The following is a 25193-nucleotide window of genomic DNA, read 5'->3' as shown; positions in this document are numbered from 1 at the left end:
CCATAACTTCTCGTTGTTGTCCATCTACTTAAAGGTGACATTTGATGGCACCAACTACAAAGACTGAATGCGCAACATCAAGAATGGCCATTTGTTTCGAGAACAATGATTATGTCCTTGAAAAAGAACTAAATGAAATCGACAAAAAGAATGCAATTCCTAAAGAATTAGCCTCCTACAAGAAACATTATGATGATGCAACAAAAGTTGTTTGCATCATGGTCGCTGCTATGACCCCTAGGTTGTAGAGATTTTATGAAGGCTACTGGCTATATGAGATGAACAAGGATCTTGTGGAAAAGTTCCACAAGTGATCTCGTCAAGAAAAATACGAGGTGGTCAAAGCCTCATGGCTTGCAAGCTCAAGGAGGGAGACTTTGTTTGTGCCCATGTACAAAGGATGCAACGATACACGCAGCGCCTTGTTAGGATAAATGTACATTTTGATGATGAGTTAGCTATTAACATAGTCCTAAACTCCTTACCAAGTTGTTATGATCAGTTCATCTTGACCTATCATTTGAACAACACTAAGACCACCTTGGCTCAATTACACAATCTTCTGCAGACAGCTGAAGCAGGAATGAAGGGAAAAGGTTTAGCATCCACTCCTACTAGTGCTCCCATTCTGGCCATTGGACAAGGAAAGGGTAAAAAAGAGGAAAGGTCCTCCCAAGCAAAACAGGAAGGGAAAGTCTTATGTCGGGTCATCTAGTAATGGCCCTAAAGGAAAGTCCAGTTATGATCATCCACCCTCTTTTGGTCCAAAAGAGGCTATTTGCTTTTACTACAACGACAAGGGGCATTGGAAACGAAGTTGCCTAAAATATCTGCAAGATATCAAGGATGGCAAGGTGAAGCCATCTTCTGTAGCGATATATACTATTTTATCTAATAACTCATCATCGTCTCATTCTTAGGTCATTGATATAGGATGTGGATTTCACATTTGTTCTAATTTGCAGGGGCTAAGAAAAAAGTGAGGAGGTGGAGCACGGAAGAATGAACTCAATCATGGGGAATAGGCGATCTTCTCTGTTACCAATATTGGAGTTTATGGTCTAGTGCTTATTAGTGGTGTTTGTTTAGATTTAATAGCTTGTTGCTACTCGTCAAAGATGACACGTAACATTATTTCTTTTCATGCTTTATTCAGACAAGGTTTTAGATATTCTTTAATGATTTGAATGGTTCTATTTTTGCTTATAAAAATGGTTTTTTATGTTTGAATCTTTACCTTGTGATGGTGTGTATGAAACCATGACGTGTGTTGATAATTAAGGCAATAATTTTTTTCATATTGATTCGTCTAATGGTGTAGACAAAGTTTGATTGTGGCATTGTCGTCTTAGACACATTAACAAGAAACGTATTGCCCAACTCAAAAAAGATGGAGTGTTGGAATCATTTGACCTAAGTTCAGATGATACATGTGAATCTTGTCTTTTAGGAAAGATGACAAAATCACCTTTCACTGGATCTTGTGAAAGAGGTGAAGGTTTGTTGGATCTTATACATACAGATGTGTGTGGACCCTTCAGATCATCCACAAGGGATGCTAATCGACTCTATGTGACTTTTACAGATGATTATAGTAGATATGGTTATATCTACTTAATCGAGCATAAGTGAGAAACCTTTGGAAAGTTCAAAGAGTTTAAACAAGAAGTCGAGAATCAATTAGGCTGGAAGATAAAGATGATTAGATCCGATAGAGGTGGAGAGAATCTTAGTATCGATTTCAACGACTATCTAAAGAAATGTGGAATAGTTTCACAATTGACTCCTCCTAAGACATCACAATTAAATGGTGTAGTTGAGATGCATAATCGGACCTTGTTATACATGGTTCGTTCCATGACGAGTCATGCTTCACATCCAATTCACTTTTGTGGGTATTCCTTAGAGACATCCACCCACATCCTCAATCTTGTCCCTACAAAGAAGGTTGCCAAAACACCTCACGAGATGTAGATGGGGAAAGATCCCTCGTTAGCATATATCAAAGTCTAGGTTTTTGAAGTTTTCGTGAGACGAAAGACTCAAGATAAGCTAGCAGCTAGAAGTGAGATGTGTATTTTCATTGGTTACCTAAAGCAATCATTTTGATATTTGTTCTACAGACCTAGTGGAAATGTGGTCTTTGTAGCACGAATAGGAGGAGAGAGAGAGAGAGAGAGAGAGAGAGAGAGAGAGAGCTCATATTCAAAGAGGACAATGGGAGTACCATTGACCTTGAAAAAATTCAAGAGTCAACTAATGAAGGAACCTTAGATGATATTAGCACTCAACCAGAGGAATAGATTCATGTTGAACTGATAGACAAGTCATTACCTCTCAGGCGTTCCAGTAAAGTTTGCATGTCACCTGAGTTCTATGGCTTCCATATTACTATAGACGGTGACACATTTTTCAGTGATAGGACATTGATAAATTTGGATGAGCCATCTAACTACAAGGAAACAATGGCAGGCCCTGAGGCTACTAAACGGATAGAGGTAATAGACAGCGAGATCAAGTCCATGTATGACAACCAAGTTTGGAATTTGGTTGATAATGTACCAAGTCAAAAGACAGTTGGGTTCAAATGGATCTTCAAGTAAAAGACCGACATAGATGGAAATGTACACACCTTCAAGGTTCGACTGGTTACGAAGGGATTCACTCAAACCCCAGGGGTTGACTATGATGAGACCTTCTCACCAGTAGCCAAGATAAAATCTATTAGGATAATTCTCTCCATAGTTGCCTTTCATGACTATGGAATTTGTCAGATGGATGTCAAACCCACTTTCCTTAACGGGTAGTTGGCTAAAGATGTTTACATGAGTCAGCTAGAGGGTTTTTTAGATACAAAGTTTCGAAATAGAGTGTGTAAGATTGAGAAATCCATCTATGGATTGAAACAATCATCTCGTAGTAGGAATCTTTGCTACCATGAGAAGTCAAAGAGTTCGGTTTCTCTAGGAGTGAAGATGAGTTGTGTGTGTATATCAAAGCTAGTGGGAGTATAATGAATTTCCTGGTGTTGTATGTCGCTGACATACTTCTCATGGGAAACGACATTCCAACTTTTCAAGAAGTTAAGTCTTGGCTTGGAAAGTGTTTTGTCATGAAAGACCCTGGAGAAGCAGCCTATATTCTCGGGATAAGAATCTTGAAAGATAGAAAGAGGAGACTAATTGGACTCTATCAAAGTAAATACTTGGATAAAGTACTAAAGAGGTTTAGTATGGAAAATTCCAAGAAATAAGAGCTACCTATCCAGATCAATACCAAATTAAGTAAGACTAAAAGCCCTAGTACAGATGAAGAGATAGTTGATATGAGTCGGGTACCTTATGCTTTGGTTGTAGGGTCAATCATCTACGTTGTGACATGTACTCGCTCTAATGTGTCTTTTACCTTGATCATGTTCAGTCGCTATCAGGGAAACCCCGGTAAAGCTCATTAGACAGCGGTTAAAAACATTCTCAAGTATTTGTAGAGGACGAAGGACATGCTTTTAGTCCTTGGTGGCAGTAATATATTGAGTGTGAGTGGGTACAGTGACGCCACTTTTCAGACAGACAGAGACAACTTTTGTTCTCAGTCAGGCTGGTAGTTCACTCTAAATAATGGATCAGTAACTTGGAAGAGTACCAAACAGAATACAATGGTTGATTCGGCCTGCGAATCAGAGTACATAGCTGCAAGTGAAGCATTTAAGGAAGCGGCTTGGTTGAAGAACTTCATCGGAGATCTTGGAGTTATCCCAACCATTCAGGAGCCAATGGAACTTTTCTGCGATAATGAAGGAGCGGTTGCCTTGACTAAGGAACCAAGAGATCCTAGAAATTCAAGACGTATCGACAGAAAGTATCATTACATCATACATAGGGTGGAAGAAGGTCACTTCATCGTAAAGAATGTATTATCAGAAGAGAATTTTGCAGATCCTTTGACGAAGGCTCTGAGTAGGGTCAAGCACGGTCAGCATGTCAGGAGCATTGGTCTGAGAGATGATATTAGTTTTTAGTAGTTAGATAGTTAGTTTGAAACTTGAAATAAAATAAATGTAATTGATTATTAGTGATTAAATGATGGAGAATTATTTATGAGTTTGTTTACTGCCTTTTGTTAATTATTTATTTGTGTTTCATTTTGCATGTTTTACTTCCCAAATAATATGATTATTCAAATTCCACAGTCGCTCGTATTTTTTGAAGTAAGTAGTGAATTAAGACTGTCATGAATTGGTTTCTAGATTGTCTAAGGGAGTTAGACATAGCAATAGAATTGTTGCAATGTTCATGAGTACTTAGACAATAGAGATTTAAGTGTTGGATGAACCCACGCTCAGATAATTACTTCATGGAGTTTATCACTGGTAATTCTGAGACGATAATATCTTATGATCTTGAAACGAAGATATATGAGTTGTAATTTACAAGTTGGTTGTACATTGGTAATACGTAAGCGCATCATTAACTTGATGTTATAAAGTGTATTGTCATGCATGATTTGATGAGTAAAAGATGCAAGCATATGAGTCAAAGTTTATTCGTTCCTTTTGCCATGACAGGAAAAGTTATATCTTTGGGCCAATCAGTAATTTGGTCTTGACTTATAGTGTTGGTCCCATTCAAGACTAAATTGGTGTGTTCGATTGGAAGTCCTATATCATCACAAATCAGAAATCGTGAAACAAAGTCTTGGACAATGAGATTGATTCTATTCCATGTGTCATGTCTGAATGATATCTTGCAGAACGAAGGATTATATGATCACTTATCTTAGGACACGTAACTGACTGGGTTAGAGTTCAGCAGTGGCTTTTGGAAGCTGCAATTTGCTAATCAATTCAAAAGTTGTACTGGTAGTTATAGTTATAGACTTATCCAAGTGGGAGATTGTTGGATTAGATGTTTAAGCCCATAACTAAAATTGGTATATATACTTGAATTGATAGTAGCACAGTCCTTTTGGGTTGCCCTCAAACCTAGCAATTGGACAGGATGACTTTTAGAGAGAGAGGTTAATTTATTATTTGATTAATAAAAGAAGTTTAGTAATATATTATGAAAATAATATATTAATTAGAAAATGTGTTATTTAATTAATAATTAATCAAAAATTAATTTGAATTAATTTTGGGATTAATTTGATTAATTAAAAGTACAGTGATTGTTTGGTGGATGAAAATCCTCTAGGGAAAGCCTAGAAAATTTCGTCCAAGGCTCCTTGGATAAGGAGATTGGACTGCTTGGTCTCCAAGTAATTCAATCTAGGGCTTATCCCTTAAACCCTAGCTTTGGCCCCAAGATTCCTCAACTATATAAAGGACCCTAGTCCTTAGAATTTTGGCCACTCATCATTCCAAGGGAAGAGTCTAAATTTATACCTCCCCTCTCCTCCTTCAAGTCATCTTCTTGCTAGCTTGGGTGTGATTCCATTAGAGGCACGACATTTTTGGTGCTAGCTTCCAAGAGATCTACAACAAGGTATGTAATCCTAAAACCCTTTTGTGTTTTTCGAAAATCGCCTAGGGTTTCTAGGGTTTCTTAGTTTTGATGTTCATAGTTATAGGTTTAATAGTTAAAATATAGATCTTTAGGTTGCATTTGAACTTAAGAGTTATTGTTTTGCATAAAACCTATATATATATATATATATATATATATATATATATATATATATATATATATATATATATGATCAAATGAGAACAACTAAAGAGTTGAGAACGCAAGAATAGATGTGGACCATTTAAATACTTAGATCTAAGGTTATTATTAAATAGACAGTTTATGAAAAATTCTAAAACTAATGGTATTAAAATGTAACTTTTAAATGATTAAAATGGCATAATAGGAATTGCAACTTTACCTATTTCCTACAATTTCTCACCATCTCATTGAGTGGAGAAACATCCTTGATGGTCCCATGATAATCAATGAGGTGTGCAATTGGGCTAAAAAATGCAAACAAAAAAAAAGACTTTTTTCTTTAAGGTGGACTTCGATGAGGACTTCAATTCAATTAGTTGGAGCTATTTGGATTTGGTGATGCAGCAAATGGTCTTTGGCTGTAAATGGAGATTTTGGATGAATAAGTGTCTCTCTTCTTCAAGGGACTCAAACCTTATCAACGGTTCCACCTAGAAAGAATTCCCAATTACAAAAGGGGTCCATCAAAGGGGATCCTCTTTCCCCTTTTTATTTATAATTTCAATTGAGGGGCTTAATGTAGTCATGAAATCTGTTTGCAAGAAGTCACTATTCCAAGGGGTTAAAATTCCTAACAACGGGCCTTCAATTTCACACCTTTTTTATGTCGACGATGCTCTTTTCATGAGGGATTGGTCCCTTTCAAATTTCACGAATTTAGCTAGGATCCTTCATTGCTTCCACGTGGCTTCCGATCTCAAAGTCAATTTCCACAAATCTAAAGTTTATGAGATCAGGACATCGGTTGATGAAATTACTAATTGTGCTCTTATCATTGGTTGTGAGGCCTCTACATTTCCTTTTTACATATTTAGGTGTTCCCCTGGGCGCCAACATGAATTTAAAGAGGAATTGGAATTTGGTCATTGAAAAGGTGCAAAAGAGGCTTTTTTTCTTGGAAATTCAGATTCCTCTCATTTGGAGATCGTCTAACCTTAACCAGATCAGTCTTCTGTTATACTATTTCTCCTTATTTAAAGCTCCCTTGTCGGTTATTGAAAGGCTTGAAAAAATTAGTAGGAATTTTCTAGGGGGGCACCGATGATATATATATATATATATATATATATATATATATATATGTATATATATATATATATATATATATATATATATATATATATATATATATATATACTAGCCGTCTACCCGTGCAAAGTGGCGGACAGCGAATAATTTGATATCTTTAGAGTTAAAACCGTTTTGCGTTCACTTCGAAAAATGAATATTAAATGACATCTATTTTTCAAGAGCATTACCATACCATATTAAGGGGGTGTTTGGCTAAGCTTTTTTAAAACAACTTATTAGGTTCCACATCACTATAAGTTAAAAAAGTGTTTGGATTAAAATAACTTATTCCGGTAGGGAACCTCTAATACGTCATTTTTTCATAAGTTACCTTACACTTACTTATTAACTTATAAGCTAATAAACTAATAAGCAATAAGTTTTTTTTGCCAAACACCCCCTAAATGGTTATTACTTCCATTTATACATACCCAAACCACTTGTATTGTTTATCGTCCTCTTTTTTTTTCGTTTTTCTTAATTATTTTATTAATTTAATGTCCTACTAAGTAAAATGCTAAAAAATATAAATAATAGTTTATAAAAATAAACCTTTAGAATATCAGGTGTTGTGATTCAAAAGTCGATACTCAGGTGTTAACTTGTTCATTGTGATTTTAAACCAAGTTTGGTCACAAATTAAAACATTTTCAACGATGGTATGTAATTCAAGGATTCATATTGATTTAGGTTCTCGAAACCTTAAAATATTGAACAAAATCTATATAGAACCTTATAATAAGGACAATAATCACCGTATTCAGGAATTCCATTTGATGAAACTTGATATTATAAGGACCAATGATGAAAAAGGTTTCATTTTAGACTAAACAAGATGAAAAATATACAAACTACCTTAATCATGTCAAAACTTGTGTTTAATCGTTCTTTATTGCAAAAGTAAGATGCCAAAATATACAAACTAATGATAATACAATGCTCTAACTGGCCCTCTTGGTTGAGTTCTTTGAACCTGCAAAACCAACACATTAAAGAAACATAGTAAAAACCTTTTTAGGAACAAACCTGATATACTAAAGCCTTCACCCAATATATTTATAAGATAAAAATACAAAAAGTTAAAAATGATGAAATCAATTACAAGTAAGGATTAAAATAAAAACCTATTAAGAAAGAGTCATCTGCAGGAGGGATATTTGAATCAACATGTACTTTCTGATGGTTTCAAATTTTGAATTATCCGAAATTCAGGGAAGGAGATAGAATTTGTTGAGAAATATTAGGATTCAAAATACAGGTTAAAATTTAATAATATTTTATTGATGACTACTTGTACTATTAGGTTAATGATTTGAACATCTTAAAAAAATAATATTATTATATTCAATCTATTTTTAGAAATAGTAAGATTTCTTTTATAAGATAGTAATATATATATATATATATATATATATATATATATATATATATATATATATATATATATATATATATATATATATGGAAAAAGGAATATATGGCTGTAAGGTATTTAAGCTTAGGTATAGAATATGAAAACCGACGTCGTTTAGTTGGTAAACAATCAAATTCTTTAATTGATTTCCCGGTTTCTTAGAATAATGTTTCTTTCCTTCTTTCAATCTCAGCATGCACGATCATTCTTTATTGACTAATCATCTTCAACCCTAATTCGGCAATCGGTTCCTTATCTTCTCGTGTCGTCTTTTTCGATTGTACATCGGTTGTTCCAGGTTGACTGAAAAAACATAAGTAATGATAGATTGATCGAACTTTTTTCTTCTCGTACCGTCTTTTTCCATTTTATATCTCCGTTTCAGTTTGATTGGAAAATCGTAAGTGGTTATAGATTGATTGAACTTTTTAAAGATAGTATAAATTGATTCTTAATTCATTAACTCGTTAATTTTTCTATAGCGATCGTCTTCTTTAAATTCACATCCCATGTTTCAGGTAGTAGTCAAATCGTTCCCAGTCATTAATCAAATTGTTCTAGGTACTAATTAGTTTGTGCAGTGTATAATTGATGAAAATAAACAAATTAAAGTGTGTACACTTATGCGATGTGACAGGTAATATGATAACATAAGCCATGATTCATTTATTGTGCTAAAATCCCAATAAATTTCTTTATAGAAAAGAAAAACGAAAGATCAATGATGTATATTGCAAGTATTAGGAAAATAATAGGAATTACTCTGTTTTTCTCTTCTTTAATTGTATAAAGCACATATTAAATTATGAAGAGTACATACTGGAAGAAAATAATTTTTATTTGCACCATACTAAATTATACTATGTTTGACAGCTTTACCGTTTATATTTCTAGCTATAATTTTTTTTTTTAAATCTTAATTCTTGTGTTTATATGCCCTACAGGTCATTCACTATGAACACAGACATTCGACTAGCAGATGACACTACTGAAATACATATGGTTGAAGAAATTGATGCAAATAGTTATTTTGAATCAACCTTAGAGTGTGAGAAAATAATTGATGTCAATGTAAATCTTGGTCATGATGGAGATGAAAGTATCATGGGAAAGGTTTTTAATACACCTCATGATGCCTATACGTTTTATAATCAATATGCTTTTTTACATGGATTTGGTATACGAATTCATTGGGACTATAAAAATAAGACGACAAATGAGGCTTACCGTAAGATGTACGTTTGCAATAAAGAAGGGTTTAAAAGATCGAAGACTAATAGTTCATGTGTGGGTGCAAAGAAACGACGTAGAGATTTGAGGACCGGATGTCAAGCAATGCTTCGAATTTCAAAAGGAAAAGATGGGTTATGGTTTGTGGACATGTTTAACGATACCCACAATCATGAGTTGAGCACTACACCTACAAAAGTAATGAAGCATCGTTCTCTTGGGAAGTTACATCATTCATTGGCATGTAAATCTCTTATGATAGAACTTGGTCAATCGGGGTTAAAGCCTTCTCAAATTAAAAAAGTTGTTAATGCAATGAAAACGCCACAGGACATTGATGTTACTTCAAAGCAATGTGTGGATGTCTTATCTGAGCAACGAAGACAATACAAAGGTAAGGAGTTTTATGGGCTTATCAAACATTTTCAAGATAAAGCATTAGTAGATGTTAACCAGTATTTTGTTGTGGATTTATTTGAGGATGGGTCACCTCGAAATATTTTTTGGGCCGATGGAAGATCAAGGGATGCGTATACTAAATTCAGAGATGTTGTTGTGTTTGATGTTACATACATGACGAACAAACTTAAGATGCCATTTTCTCCATTTGTTGGGGTGAACCATCATGGTCAAACCATACTGTTTGGTGGTGCATTGCTAGAAAATGAAAAAGAAGAAACTTTCCGATGGTTATTTGAGCATCTTTTAAAGTGCATGTTCAACAAGCACCCATCTGCAATGATAACCGATCAAGATAAGGCTATAGGTAATGCAATAAAAAAAGTGTTTCCAAACACTCGACATCGCTACTGTGCATGCCATATTAAGAAGCATGGGCTTGAACATCTTCGACCGCTGGTAGCCCATTATAGTGATTTTAAGGAGTCTTATACACGATGGGTAAAAAGTGATACAATTGAAGAATTTGAAAAAGATTGGGAAGTTATGTGTAGTAAATATCACCTTGAAAATTATTGTTGGATCACCGATATGTATAACCAACGAAAACATTGGGTTAAAGCCTACTTGAAGGATGTTTTTTTTGCTGACATGACAACTAGTGGACGAAGTGAGAGCATTCATTCCTTTTTTGATGGATTTGTTAATTCCAAGACTATGTTGAACGAGTTTGTAGTTCAATATGATAAAGCAATTGAATCTCGAAGATCCGTTGAAGAAGATGAAGACTTTAAGACAATGAACTCGAAGCCAATTCTATCTTCTATTCATCCAATTGAAGCAAAAGCAGGTGAATGTTATACCAGAAATATTTTTGAGATTTTTAAAAAAGAATGGATAGAAGCTACGCAAAATTTAACTCATGAGACACTTGGCCAACCCTATATTTGATTTCTTCTGTACATTTGTTTAATGTCTCATGAGTTAAATTTTGCGTAGCTTCTATCCATTCTTTTTTAAAAATCTCAAAAATATTTCTGGTATAACATTCACCTGCTTTTGCTTCAATTGGATGAATAGAAGATAGAATTGACTTCGAGTTCATTGTCTTAAAGTCTTCATCTTCTTCAACGGATCTTCGAGATTCAATTGCTTTATCATATTGAACTACAAACTCGTTCAACATAGTCTTGGAATTAACAAATCCATCAAAAAAGGAATGAATGCTCTCACTTCGCCCACTAGTTGTCATGCCAGCAAAAAAACATCCTTCAAGTAGGCTTTAACCCAATGTTTTCGTTGGTTATACATATCGGTGATCCAACAATAATTTTCAAGGTGATATTTACTACACATAACTTCCCAATCTTTTTCAAATTCTTCAATTGTATCACTTTTTACCCATCGTGTATAAGACTCCTTAAAATCACTATAATGGGCTACCAGCGGTCGAAGATGTTCAAGCTCATGCTTCTTAATATGCCATGCACAGTAGCGATGTCGAGTGTTTGGAAACACTTTTTTTATTGCATTACCTATAGCCTTATCTTGATCGGTTATCATTGCAGATGGGTGCTTGTTGAACATGCACTTTAAAAGATGCTCAAATAACCATCGGAAAGTTTCTTCTTTTTCATTTTCTAGCAATGCACCACCAAACAGTATGGTTTGACCATGATGGTTCACCCCAACAAATGGAGAAAATGGCATCTTAAATTTGTTCGTCATGTATGTAACATCAAACACAACATCTCTGAATTTAGTATACGCATCCCTTGATCTTCCATCGGCCCTAAAAATATTTCGAGGTGACCCATCCTCAAATAAATCCACAACAAAATATTGGTTAACATCTACTAATGCTTTATCTTGAAAATGTTTGATAAGCCCATAAAACTCCTTACCTTTGTATTGTCTTCGTTGCTCAGATAAGACATCCACACATTGCTTTGAAGTAACATCAATGTCCTGTGGAGTTTTCATTGCATTAACAACTTTTTTAATTTGAGAAGGCTTTAACCCCGATTGACCAAGTACTATCATAAGAGATTTACATGCCAATGAACGATGTAACTTCCCATGAGAACGATGTTTCATTACTTTTGTAGGTGTAGTGCTCAACTCATGATTGTGGGTATCGTTAAACATGTCCACAAACCATATCCCATCTTTTCCTTTTGAAATTCGAAGCATTGCTTGACATCCGGTCCTCAAATCTCTACGTCGTTTCTTTGCACCCACACATGAACTATTAGTCTTTGATCTTTTAAACCCTTCTTTATTGCAAACGTACATCTTACGGTAAGCCTCATTTGTCGTCTTATTTTTATAGTCCCAATGAATTCGTATACCAAATCCATGTAAAAAAGCATATTGATTATAAAACGTATAGGCATCATGAGGTGTATTAAATACCTTACAGCCATATATATATATATATATATATATATATATATATATATATATATATATATATATATATATATATATATATATATATATATATATATATATATATATATATATATATATATATATATATATATATATATATATTGAGTCGCATGGGATGTTATTCTCGGATCCAAAGATAATGGAAAGCTGGGAGTTGGATCTCTTTATGCTATGAACAGGGCTCTGTTAGTCAAATGGCTTTGGCACATCAAGGTTCACCCAAATGGTTTATAGAGTCGCATGATAGGGGGAATTCATAATCTCGACAGGAAACCAGCAGAGGTTATGGGGAAGAGGTCATTGGCTGGTACTTGGTTAGATATCATTAGAATTGGTCCGGAGTTGGAAGCTTTAGGTATACATTTTTCTTCCTTATTTGAGTCTTGCATTGGATTTGGTTCAGCACGTTGTTCTGGCATGACAATTGGACGAGTCATGGTTCATTGGCTTCTAAATTCCCGTCTCTTTTTCAGCTTGATAAAAAAAGAAATCGACGTTTGCTTCTAAGCGGTTATTTGGTAACCAACCCTCTTGGGCTTAAAAGAGAGGTACGCTTGATCCGGGTGAACTTGTTGAGCTCTTTAGTCTCAATGAGATTGTATCGTCAATGCAAACTTCGAATGGTCCAGACACTTGGAAATATAGATTGTCGAATGATAAGATTTTTCATATCCAAGATTTATGACTCCTTATCAACCTAAAGGTCTCTCGCCCTATTCAAAACCCCATTATTTGGATTCGCGTGGCCCCGCTTAATGTTATTTGTTTCATTTAGTGAGCTTGTTTGGTAGGATCCCTACGGCTGTGACCCTTGCTAAAAGAAAGGTTAATATTTCGAATATTTCCTGTCATAATTGTGACGGTGGCTTGGACGATTCTGGTCACTCCCTTCTCATGTGCCCTTTCTCTAATGGTGCTCTAGCCTCGATCTTTAACATTCTAATCAAACAATTCGATTCGATCAATGGTCTCGTGGATTTTGCTGCCCAATGGGGGAGATGTCCTAAAAACGAAAATAAAATTATTTCCATCATCTATGGTTTCTTATGCTGCGTAGGAATGCTCAAGTCTTCAATAAAGTTCAATCATCTCAGCAATATTTAGTGAATACCATCATTACTTTGGTGTTCAATTGGGTGAAATATAGAGGTTGTTACGACAATTGTAATTGGGATGTTTGGTGCCGTAAACCTTTTTTTGTAATTTTGTTTTCTTCTTTTAGATAGGTGCTTTTTAATAAAATTTTCATCGGTTCCAAAAAAAAAAAGACAAAGTCATGTGTGGTGCTTTAATGTTCTGAGCATCGATAGAAACAACAATTTTTGGAAAAATTCCCCCCGTAATATTCACAACCCACAAAAATAAACTAATTGTGATGGTTCATTCAAATAGTCAACTAAAATGAGTCAAAATGCAAATAACTCTAGACTTCAAAACCATATAATATACCAACATAACATCAATTACACTCTACATACATAAAATAAACATAATCACTGCAATTTTAATTTATTTTGTTAAAAAAAAGTCTAAATAACTTCAGGGGTTTTTAGTTTATTATAGTATTATGTTATAACTCGTGGGACCCACGGTTATAAAAATAAATAAGTTTTTATAGTACAAAGTCATAATTAATAATCAACTATAGTAAATGATTAAATATGAACAACTTGTCACAATCCCTGGTGATTTTATTACAACTTAAAAAGTCATTAACTTAAAGACCAAAATCGCATAATCCTCTCTTATTTTAAGGACGTTGAATAGATCTAAAACTAAACAAATCAACATTCTTCTTTCCTACTTGTAAATATTTAAACAACCACTAAAAACCGACAGAAAGCTTGCAAAAAATTACTTTGTGCATATATTCCATTGCTATAGCTAAATAAACCATAACTAGTTAGACTTAATCAAACATAAGAAATAAACATAATAATAATTTACATGAAGTAATCAACACGATATAAATCCAATGCCTGAAACCTAAATCGGTATCCTCGAGCCCTAAGCATATATATCCAGATTTGTAAATATTGAATCAAACCTTTCTGTTGGATCCTTGAGTGGCTTCTGACAAAGAAATACATAAACAACATGTTTAATAGTAGAAGTTACAGCTAAATTCGACAAAATACATACATTATGTTACATTACCAATAATGATGACTAAGTGAGAGAGGAATGCAGTGAACGAAGAAGACAAAAAATCTAAATTAAGAAGAAACAATATTTTAAGGGGTGCTGCTAATGTACCCCTCTCACTCACATAAAACATCACATCATGGGGTACACAAGTACTATTACACTCGCATGGGAGTACACTAAGTATTTGGGGGGTACGTATAGAAATTCCCTATTTGAAGCAGGGTATAGATTAGGACAATCTTTCATGACACGTTATACTATGCATTAGTCAAATCAAACATGTAGATAAATAAATCAAACCTTACATGGTGGCAGGGTTGGAAGCAACATCGGCATAAAGGCGGTGATTGAATTAATTAAAAAGAAGAATTAGGAATGAAAAAAAAAATAACAACATAGGGTTTTAGAGAAACCGACATTGATGGCTGATTTTCCAAGATGGAATGGGAAAATAAATTCATAGTAATAGATAATAACCTGAAATCCTGAAATCCAATCACTTCACTGTAAATCTTCGTAGCAACACCAACTTCGTTGAATTAGAAATTGTAATCCATTATACAACACAACGAATTTGAATTTGTAATCCATTTGCGATTCCATGTATACATAAGTCCAGAAAATTATAAAAGATTAAATTCAAAATAAAATGGTGTTCCTATTTTTTATGATTAGGTTGACTATAATTGCGATTTGCACTTGTTCAAGAAAAAAAATGAAAATTTGACAAAACAAAAAGAAGAAGCAAAGGAAAAAGGTAATAGTTAACATGGAAGATATGATTTAGTTGCTAATTTGTTGTGATTTATAAGGAAAGGGATTTAATTTTAATTGATTTTATAGGATCATGAAATAGATATTAGGATAAACCATTGAGCGGGAAAGCAAATTTTTGGGACGCAGAATGAATGACATGTGGCATCAACTTTATAGAATGAATGACATGTGGCATCAAGAACTATTTTTTTATTATATTAGGGAGATAGACAAAATATAAAAATGGAACATGAAAAAGGCAGAGTTAATGTTGGAAGTAGAAAGAAAAAATTCAAAATAAAATAAAAAAATAAAAAATAAAAAAAAAAAAAAAGATGAAAACTAACATAAAAATATTCCCTTTCGTTGAACATATGTTCTTGTCTATTCTTCTACTCAGCAATTAACAGAAAATGAGCAAATAAAAGAAAAGTTTAACAGATAGATCCAGTGAATTTGAATTTGAAAACAAGAAGCAGCTAAGAATAAAAGGAGTTGGGAGACGCATAACTTCATAAGCACCTTTTAATTAGAAGCAAAATGCACTTATGTTTCATCATATACATATGTACATACATTGATACATACATACATAATGCGTATGGACATGCATGAATGCATAAACACATACACACATACATCCATACATCTTATCTAACTATTACTCTAATCAAACTTTTAAACATGATCTTTTCCAATCCATTTTATTACAATCGACCATCTTATCAGATGACCAGACTTTCAAATCCAAAGTTTAAAAAAATTTCATTAAATAAATACCTTCACACCAAAGTTTCAAAATATAAAGTAGAAACATCAAATTTGCTAACAACTAACCTACTTGTACAAAATTGTCATGGAAGATATAACTTACAAGTTGAGAGCATTAATTATCTCAACTAAAGGGGTCTTCTTCAACACTCTTAAGGGCTTTTTTGGCAATTTTATATTTCCCAACAAACGGTTCCTTGTCAATCCCCACAACATACCTCTCTATAAAAAACTTAATTCCAGTTCTAAGGGTCTCATATTGTGGGTCCCCCGCAACACGCTTAAATATATTCCACACAACATTATCCGGATACTCAAAAACAGCCTCAAAAAATATCCTAAAATGCATACTTTTTTTAGAGGTTAGCTGAGTTGTATCATGTAAATCCGCCTTTTTTAACACTGCAAGTGAAAGTGTAAAATTTGACACCATTTCTGCTATGAATTTTGCCAGATGCATTGATCTCATTAGTTGCATCGATTCCAGTTCTCCATAGTGATCCCATACACAATACTAATAACAAAAGATTTTTTTTTAACTGGTTGAGATAATATATATATATATATATATATATATATATATATATATATATATATATATAAAGCATATAAAAAAGATGAAATGAAAATTATGAAATAAATACCTGTAATGTGAACTTGTGGTTTTTGTCATGTGTGCATAACTGTGAAGCAAGAACACAATAATATTTGTTGAATATTTTCTCCTGTAGACAACACTCCACAACTACTCTCATCATCTCTCGATCCTACATTAATATAAAAGTTTGTAATCTTTATATAAATAAATAAAAAATTAATGAGAATAATAATAATACCTGTTTCCCTTGTAAATCCAATCTTAAAAGTTTCTGAAAGGCATCGATATAATCTTCAGAGCTCATAATTATACAAAAAATGGCTCTTCTTGCATCTGTGTTCATTCTTTGTTTAGCAGCAAGTTGAAGCATTTTTTGAGCTTCAGAGGTTTCTTTATCAATTTTTTTAGCAACATTTTCAATATTATTATTATTATTAGATGATGAGATTATATCTCCAGATAACCACCATTGACCTTTTTTGTTTGGGTCAATAAGCTTGCTCCATTTTAATCCTCTAACTAAAATACTTTCTACCCTCAACTGCAACATTCCACAAAATTAAAACAATATTTAAGCAATTATAGTTTTATAAATAGATAATGTAATGAAATATATAAGAAAAGACCTTTTGAAGCCACTTTTTGATTCGTGTATGTGGTAAGGTATCTTCTTTAGCCCTTTTTTTGTTATTCTTAATGTCAAATATTGTTTCAAGCATGAACTCCATCTGCCAACAGAATATATATATATAAATTAAAGAAGTGGATAATCTTTAATTTTATTTTTAAAAAGAAAAAAGAAAAACATACTCTTTTACTTTTTGCTTGATTATCTGACATGGCCTTAAGTTCTGCCACCTTGTTCTGAATGCTGACAATGAAATTTTTCATGGTGGCTGGATCATCACTCCTTAATCTCATCCCACAACCTGGATAAGATTCATGATTTAAAAAAGATCAAGGGGTAAAATGAAAATATTATTGAGTGAAGGGGGTAAAATGGTAGTTCAGGAATCTTACAGTTAAGAACTGTCAAGATAGTGGAAACATCAACCTCAGTCAAACGTGAGCTCAGCATCATCATGAAATCATAGATTAAATCACTGTAAAGGCATTAAGAAAAGAGTTACAAGGGCAAATGTGTCATTGTGGTAATTGAATCATGAAAATGACAATTGATTGATACTTTTACCTTGAGCAAACTCCAAATATGTATAAATAAGAGAGAAGAAGAGTCAAATTCCGCAAGGAAAGATTGTCTTCTTTTAGGTATTCATCCTGATTATAACATTAGAAAGTTTAAGCCTTATGATTTTTTTTAATTTAATTAAATAAGTAAATTGATTTCTTTATTAAAAAAAACCTCAAAGCACTTTGCAAGTGAGGCAAGTAGCTTTGCACCAAAGTCAATTCCAACTAAGCAAGCCAATCCAGCTACTAAAGCTGAAAAAACAGAAGCATACCTGCAGGGGTATATATGTAATTTTGTCAAATAACTACCCAATGACAATGATTTAATAATATTACTAAAGAAACATAAGGGATCTGCATCAAGAAATGAAAAAACAAACACTTCCTTACAACTTTCGTCCCTGTGATACGTTTTAAGTTAGGGGCAAAATAGTCATTTTATTTTGGATGCAAGAAATAAGATTTAATGGGGGCATAGAAGGTGGACTCAACTGTTCATTTCCACGAGGTCCCCCTGCACATGATGCCAAAATTTCTTCACTGATAATTTGAGCACCAACACCACGAGCAATAGACTGCAAAAGTCAAAAAGTCAACAGTTGAATGAGACCATTGATTTTAGCTATAAAATATATTATGTAAAATATATTCTTACATGGAAGATTGAGGACATTTCCATTGTAATTCCTTCCACATTTGATTCACTCAGTCTGTTTAAAAGACCCCTCACACGTTTACGAATTTGAGCATGTTCTTCCAATTCATTTTTTGACATAGATCTTAGCTGAGGTGGCACATATTTTGCATGTCCTTCCTTTTTAGATGCTTCAGCATCATCATGTTCATGTTCATGTTCAGATTCTTGAACCACATCTTCACTTGTAATCTCAACATTCACCTTCTGTTCAGAGTTCTTCTTGCGTTTCTTCCTTGAAATGTCTTTTTTGATAGTTGCCTCGTAAGCTTCTTCTTCTTCTTCTTCTTCTTCTTCCATGTCTGTATTTGTATTTTCTTCAGATTCCAAAGAATCAAATACAGATGAAATCCCATCAAATAACATGTTGATATCATCATCATCTCCCCCTAATTTCCCTTTCTTCACTTTAAGCTTCTTTGCAAGCTTTCTTTCCAAAGCAATGTCCTCCTTAGCAGATGCCACATCATCTTGTTTGTCCAATTCCAGATACTTTTCAAACTTTGTTTTCTTTTTCCTCAACACCTTTGGCTCTAAAGATGTATTGATTTGGTCATCTTTTGATGATACTCCCCTCTTCTTTTTCTTGAGTGAAGTTGTAGTTTTTTTAGAAAAATCTCCACCTTCTGTATCAAAGGACTCAAGAGCAGAAGGAATTCCTTCAAATAACATATTAATGTCATCATCTACTCCATGTAACTTTTTATCCTTTACCTTGAGTTTCTTGGCAAGTTTTCTTTCCAATTTTACATCCTCCATAGCAGAAATATCATCGTTTTGAGTTTCCATATCTATATACTCCTCAAATTTAGTTTTTGACTTCTCTTGGGAATTCTTTTTTCTCTTCAGATCTTTACACTCCTTCAAATCATTTGGTGCTGAAGTTTCTTTCTCTTCTGTAATTTGAGTATTCTTCTCCACATTTTCGGCCTTCTGATTGTTGCTACTTTTTTTTGTTTTTTGTAATTGCTGGAAACCAACACAGAGAATCATGTAAGTATGAATTTAAGACAATGTTTGACATTCTAATAATGGAAGGAAGGATTTTTCTTACATGGTGTTGGACCCAAGAATCAAACTTTTTCTTACTCTTGTCTAATCGAGCTTCTTTCCTTCTCTCTTTACGAGATTTATTTCCAGACTCATTACCTGAAGCTCACCAAATACAGATATTAACTCTGGAATTCTTCAAATCAATTAACATATGATAAAGCAAAAGAATATAAATCTTACCCATTTTTAACTTGGAAAGTTACACACTATGTGATGCTGAAGTCTGGACTGCTCCAATTGAAGAAAAATGATGTTAGCTGAGCTTTTTTATTCTAAGAAACTTCAATTTCAAATACAAAGACTACCACAGATGCAGGGTAACCAGTTAGTAGCAGAAGCTTTATTGGCTTGAAAAGATGAAAATCCTTAAACCTTTACCACCATTTTAGCTAGGTATAATTTCTCAGAGCCTTCGTCTTTTTTTCAGGATTGGAAGAAAGTAAAATAAGAGGTGGCATAAAACTAATTTCTAATCAAATACCGTAAATCATTGATTTACATTGAAGCAATTAACATCAATTCCTAGTATGAACATCCAATTACGCTTTGCAAGTTTAATGCAGGGATCAAATACGAAGAGACAAAGTCGTAAACCTACTGATTTTTGTAAAAACTGGTTGATTGACCAAATAAAGAAATTAAGATTGAGAGCCTAAATACACAATGAGACTAATTAATGTTGAGAGTCGACACCAACAACTAATTTAGGGTTTTCAAAATAAAAAACAATAGTAGATTACACTTACTCGAGAATTGAGAGGCGGAAAGGCGAGTGTGATTCAGTGAGAGCAGAGAGATCGAGAAGGGAAAGAGGCCGATAAAGATAGAGATTAACGAAGTAAGAGCGTAACTGCGAGAATCGGAGACAGTAGAGATGCAAGGAAACCAGAGGCAGGAGAAACAGGAGAGTGGAGACGGCCGATGGCGGATGGGGTTTAGGCCAGGGTTCCAGTTGTTTTGGATTTTGAGAATGGCCACCAAACTTCTAATAAATTAACATTTCCACTAATTTTATGTTTAAGGGTAACTAAATTACATTGATGGCATCTGTGGTTTAAGGTAACGTGTGTTTGGTCTTTATAACTTTTTTTAATTCGGATCTTTCGGTTTGGTTCTGTACGTTCTAAAAATATTTATATATCAAAACCTAACAAAAAAATTAGATATGAACAATACGAGTTTAAAAAAATATATAAAGTAGGGACGAGATATAGAAATTTGTTAATTTAGTTAAAATCACTAATGTCTTTGTAAAAAATAGCCAACAAAAACAAATTTACACAAAGTAGCCATTGATGGATCTGGTCAATCTGCAATTTCATCGGTCCATTTATTATTTCTTTCTAATCCATTTGCTATTTATTCCAGGCAATAAAAATGCTTTTTTTTATTTTATACCAAATCGCAGATGGGTGTGCTCCATCTACAATATGCTTCAAACCTTATATGCGATTTGTTGGTTTTTGTTTTTATTTTTTTAAAATAGTTAGGTTTGACTACAAATTTGTTAAGGTTGACTACGAAATTTGGCAGTTGTCGGGAGAATACATAACTTCGTTCATCCTTCTTGATAATGTTAAATTCAAAGAGTTTCCCAATTATAAAACAAGAAAAAATAGTATTTTTAAAAAAATCTTTTATACTTCAGATATGGAAATTGCAGGTGAGTTTTTCATCTGCAAACATACAAGTCTTTGATGCATATATGTGCATTGAAGGGTTGTATATTGGCAGGTGAACTAAAGAAATCGCAGATGGTCCTTAATCACCTGCGATTTCAATGGTTAGTTTGCGTGATTTGTTGATTTTTGATTATTTTTTTCAAAGTAATTAGCAAATTTGTTATTTTAATAAATTTTTCAAAAAAATATCATGTTTAAAATAAGTATAAAAATGTTACATATCTTGCATTCATATTTTTTTTTTAATTTTGCATGGATTTAACAAAATGATCATTTCACCTTTGTCAGAACTTGTTATTTATTCATATAACATTTATGACTTTTTTAATTACATTTTTATATTTATTTTCTTTCAAAAAATACATAGATAATATCTCATCTCTCCACTCTAGTCGGCCATCTCCCACATCCCCTCAGTCGTAGACGCAACCTCTTCCTACATCCTCTACCCTAACACCCCCTCCTTAAATCGTCACTTACCAACAAAACTTGTTAGGTTACCTGCAAACCCTTGTCATATTATCGATAATGATTTCAACACATTGACAATACAAGTCATCCATCTTCTTCTTAAATCATCGTGTGGGGACGGAGAAGAAGGCATAGACAAAGAATTTTGGATCAATCTTAACAAAAATATAACATTAAATTTTAATGTAGAATAGATCCATCGGTTTGGTTTGGGAAATGCCCAACGATTTTAGACAGTAATCTAACATATATGGTCTCTAATAGATTTGCCTTTTGATCGATACAGTGGTCTAAGTTAATCAACTTTGTGTTTGATTAAAGTGTGTAAGGTTCTAACTAAATTGGTATAATGTTGTTGAATAAAAATAAAACTATTTTTGGGTTGCTTAAATAACCATGAAATGGTTTTGATTGATCAAATGAGCGAGATAAATGATTTGTGTAACATTCGAAATTCCAGGTATCATATTTTAATTAATTATTTTTTTAAGAAGATGGACTCGACGAGTTGACGCCTAGACTCGTCGAGTAGGATCGCGATTTGCTGACTGGATTTAATGAAGGGACTCGACGAGTCGGGGAGTCGACTCGACGAGTCCGCGTTGTGGGCAGAAAAGGTTTGAGGTTATGCGACCAGACTCGTCGAGTCCAAGAACAGACTTGCCGAGTCCTAGGCAATCTTCAACAGACTCGCCGAGTTGTTCTTCTAACTCGTCGAGTCCATGCTCAAGTTCATACAACTCGCCGAGTACACCCACGTGACTCGCCGAGTCTCTTCAGTTCTTAAACCATACAGTGGCTTTTCGAGCCATGTAGGGAATCAAATCCATAGATCCATTCCTCTAGAGCCTAACCCCATGTAAAGTGGCAAACTTTACGTGTAACCAAGGATTTATAGGCTTAGAACACTCTAGGGCTAAGGTTTGTAACAAAGGGGCTTCACCAACAACTTATTGGCCTCAACTTTATGACTTTCTGGATTATTACCAACCTAGATCTGAGGCAGCAACCTCAGATCTACTCCAAACTCGAAATAGATCTCACCCATACTCAAAATTCCCAAATCTCAAACATAAGATAGATCTAGATGCACAAAAGCCCAAGCAACAGACTGTTACTATAACGTCCCAAAATTTAAGACTGAAAATTTCTTTTAATAAAACATTACTTAAAGCAATTTTATCATTTCAAAACATAAGCAGAGTATTAGTTTCCAAAATACATGTTCGTCATCAGAGTAAACATTCCCATGTTGTCTAATCTATGGTGTGTGCCATGCGATCACCCCGAGCTCTTCCCTCCGCTACCGGAAGTACCTGAAACCAAAACTGAAAACCGTAAGCACGAAGCTTAGTGAGTTCCCCATCCTACCACATACCATGCATAACCACATACTGCACATACTGGGCCACGCCCGCTATTCTGGGCCTCGCCCCCTACCTCGGGCCTCGCCCGCTACAACGGCCCCGCCTGGCTTCGAGCCCCGCTCGGATACAGATCTGTTTCACTTAGGCCTCGCCTGTCATAGTGCCTCGCCCGCTAACATATAATAGCACATAATCATACTGCAAAACATAAGCTAAACATATACAATGGATCATGTCCTAAGGTCTCGCCTATCCTGGGACTCGCCCTTGTCCTGCTACTGATGAGACATGGAACCCCGTCCATGCTCTTACTGATAGTGAGATACGGGCCCAGCCCACACTCACTCCTTCCCTAACTGGGCCTCGCCCCTGCTCTACTGCTAATGAGATGTGGAACACCATCCACACTCTGCTATCGGTGAGATACGGGACCTCGCCCACACTCACCTCCCTACCAAGCACATACATGTATCACACAGACAACAAGTATAAACTATCATAGAAACCAATCCTTGGGCACCCGCCCGCTATCATTGGACCTCGTCCTGAATATCATACTAGCATACTGTGCCTAGGGCTAACCCCCGGGTCTTCTACTCATAACTACATGGGCCGACATTGTGGCCTTAGACCCATTCACACAAAGGGAAACTCACCTGCACTGGCTGAACTTTTATTGAGCCCACTAGCTGCTGCACGACAACTCTCTGAACTTCAGCTCCATTCGCTCCCCGAACTACCAATGTCAATACAACACTGAGTCTAACTGACCCCCGAAAGACAACCAAGTCAACTCTGGTCAAAGTCAAAGTCCTGGACAAAGTCAACCTTTCCAAGTCAACCCTACTCGCCGAGTCCACTTACTGACTCGCCGAGTTCATATACTTAGGGTCCTTCCATTCACGACATGACTCGCCGAGTCAGTCCATGACTCGCCGAGTCCAACGATTTCCGAGTCCTAACCTGTCCAATTCGCTGAGTCTCCACCCGACTCACTGATTCGAGTCTCAACTCGAAGGGTTTGGGGCTTCGCGACCTGACTCGCCGAGTCCAAGAACAGACTCGCCGAGTACCAGGCAATCTTCATCAAACTCGCCGAGTTGTTCTTCCAACTCGCCGAGTTCATGCCCAACTTCATCCGACTCGACGAGCTGTTTATCCCACTCGTCGAGTTCCTCCTCATCTTCATGCTACTCGCCGAGTCCACTCGAAGGACTCGCCGAGTCCATTCAGATCTACATACATGCAGAGGAATTTTGAGTCATGCATGGGCTCCAAACTGTAAATCTACCCTTCCCAAGCCTGTTCCCCACGTAAAGTTGCAAACTTTACGTGTAGAGAAGGAGATCTAGGCAAAATACACCATAAACTAGGGTTTAAGGCAGGGAGGCTCCATAATCAACTAAAGGACTGAAACTTTATGCTTTCGAAGGCCAAAATACACTTAGATCTGAAGTAGCAACTCCAGATCCAACTTCTAACTCAAAATAATAACATTATGGCTAAAAAGCCCCAACAACCACACATGGATCTAGGTGCAAAAAGGGTTCAGGAACTAGTTTATTACCTCCAAATGCTCAGAATGAACTCACAATCCTAGATCTATAGTCCCTTCTTGCTCCTCCAAGTTCTTTCTTCCTTCTCCAAGCTTTAATGCACCTTCCAAGGCAACAAATGGCTCAAAAAGAGGATATGACGGCTAGGGTTTAATGTTCTGGGTGAAAGAGGCAGTAAAGGAACCCTAGGGGAGAGAATGAGACGTTTAAATAGGCTCCAAGTCCCGAATTTAGGGTTTTCCTCGCACAGACCAGACTCGCCGAGTCGGTCACTTACTCCTCGACACGGATCCCGCTCGGACTCGCCAAGTCGCCCCTTAAAATTAGGGTTTTCTTTCCTTTCTTGGTGAAACGACCCCAAAAATACGACCCAAAAATTTCATTTTTCAATATAACTAAAACCCATAATCTGAGTGTCATATCATAAAACCATACGTGACATATCTCAAACATAACAAAAACACTGTGCGGAAAACTGTATCATATCAATGTCATATTAAAACCAAAAACTAAATCAACTCCCATGATAAAAGCTGAAGCTGTGGTGTGTGCGATGCCATCATCCCGAGCTCTTCCCTCTACTTGCGGAAGTACCTGAAACCAAAACTGAAACTGTAAGCACGAAGCTTA

General features: G+C 35.0%; 3 protein-coding genes across 4 annotated transcripts; 1 reads left to right on the top strand and 2 right to left on the bottom strand.

Annotated features, from left to right (window-relative positions):
* The first annotated feature begins 9147 nt into the window (after nt 1–9147).
* LOC145075887 (protein FAR1-RELATED SEQUENCE 5-like) lies at nt 9148–10773 on the top strand. The gene has a single exon (XM_079021968.1). It carries the CDS (start codon nt 9148–9150, stop codon nt 10771–10773), a length of 1626 nt encoding a protein of 541 aa, XP_078878094.1.
* Nucleotides 10774–11070: 297 nt separating this feature from the next.
* LOC145075885 (protein FAR1-RELATED SEQUENCE 5-like) lies at nt 11071–12117 on the bottom strand. Its single transcript, XM_079021967.1, has one exon. It carries the CDS (start codon nt 12115–12117, stop codon nt 11071–11073), a length of 1047 nt encoding a protein of 348 aa, XP_078878093.1.
* A 3802-nt stretch (nt 12118–15919) lies between these two features.
* On the bottom strand, nt 15920–20463 carry LOC145073051 (MIF4G domain-containing protein / MA3 domain-containing protein). 2 transcript variants are annotated; one of them, XM_079019595.1, is made up of 13 exons: nt 20234–20463; nt 19668–19788; nt 19489–19583; nt 18396–19403; nt 18233–18315; nt 17913–18012; nt 17742–17827; nt 17570–17652; nt 17360–17478; nt 17176–17277; nt 16788–17090; nt 16596–16718; nt 15920–16465 (listed from the first exon to the last, which is right to left on the bottom strand). In XM_079019595.1, the coding sequence occupies exons 2-13, from the start codon at nt 19669–19671 to the stop codon at nt 16076–16078; spliced, it is 2496 nt and encodes an 831-aa protein (XP_078875721.1). In that variant the 5' UTR covers nt 19672–19788; nt 20234–20463; the 3' UTR covers nt 15920–16075. The 2 variants fall into 2 exon arrangements, with proteins under 2 accessions (XP_078875721.1, XP_078875720.1); XM_079019594.1 differs by having other exon boundaries at nt 19668–19715.
* Nucleotides 20464–25193: the final 4730 nt, after the last annotated feature.

This window comes from Lactuca serriola, chromosome 9 (assembly GCF_051521515.1).
Source record: "Lactuca serriola cultivar US96UC23 chromosome 9, Lser_US96UC23_V15, whole genome shotgun sequence".
Lineage (NCBI taxonomy): Eukaryota > Viridiplantae > Streptophyta > Magnoliopsida > Asterales > Asteraceae > Lactuca > Lactuca serriola.
This window is presented reverse-complemented; position numbering and strand designations above follow the sequence as displayed.

What these genes read in the sequence shown, in the direction of transcription:
- LOC145075887 (XM_079021968.1), top strand. Translation starts at nt 9,148, where the DNA reads ATGAACACAGACATTCGACTAGCAGATGACACTACTGAAATACATATG.
- LOC145073051 (XM_079019595.1), bottom strand. An exon ending in ATATTTGGAGTTTGCTCAAG is followed by an intron (nt 17,653 to 17,741) that starts GTAAAAGTATCA and finishes ATGCCTTTACAG; the next exon opens with TGATTTAATCTATGATTTCA. An exon ending in TATCTTGACAGTTCTTAACT is followed by an intron (nt 17,479 to 17,569) that starts GTAAGATTCCTG and finishes AATCTTATCCAG; the next exon opens with GTTGTGGGATGAGATTAAGG.
- LOC145075885 (XM_079021967.1), bottom strand. Translation starts at nt 12,117, where the DNA reads ATGTACGTTTGCAATAAAGAAGGGTTTAAAAGATCAAAGACTAATAGT.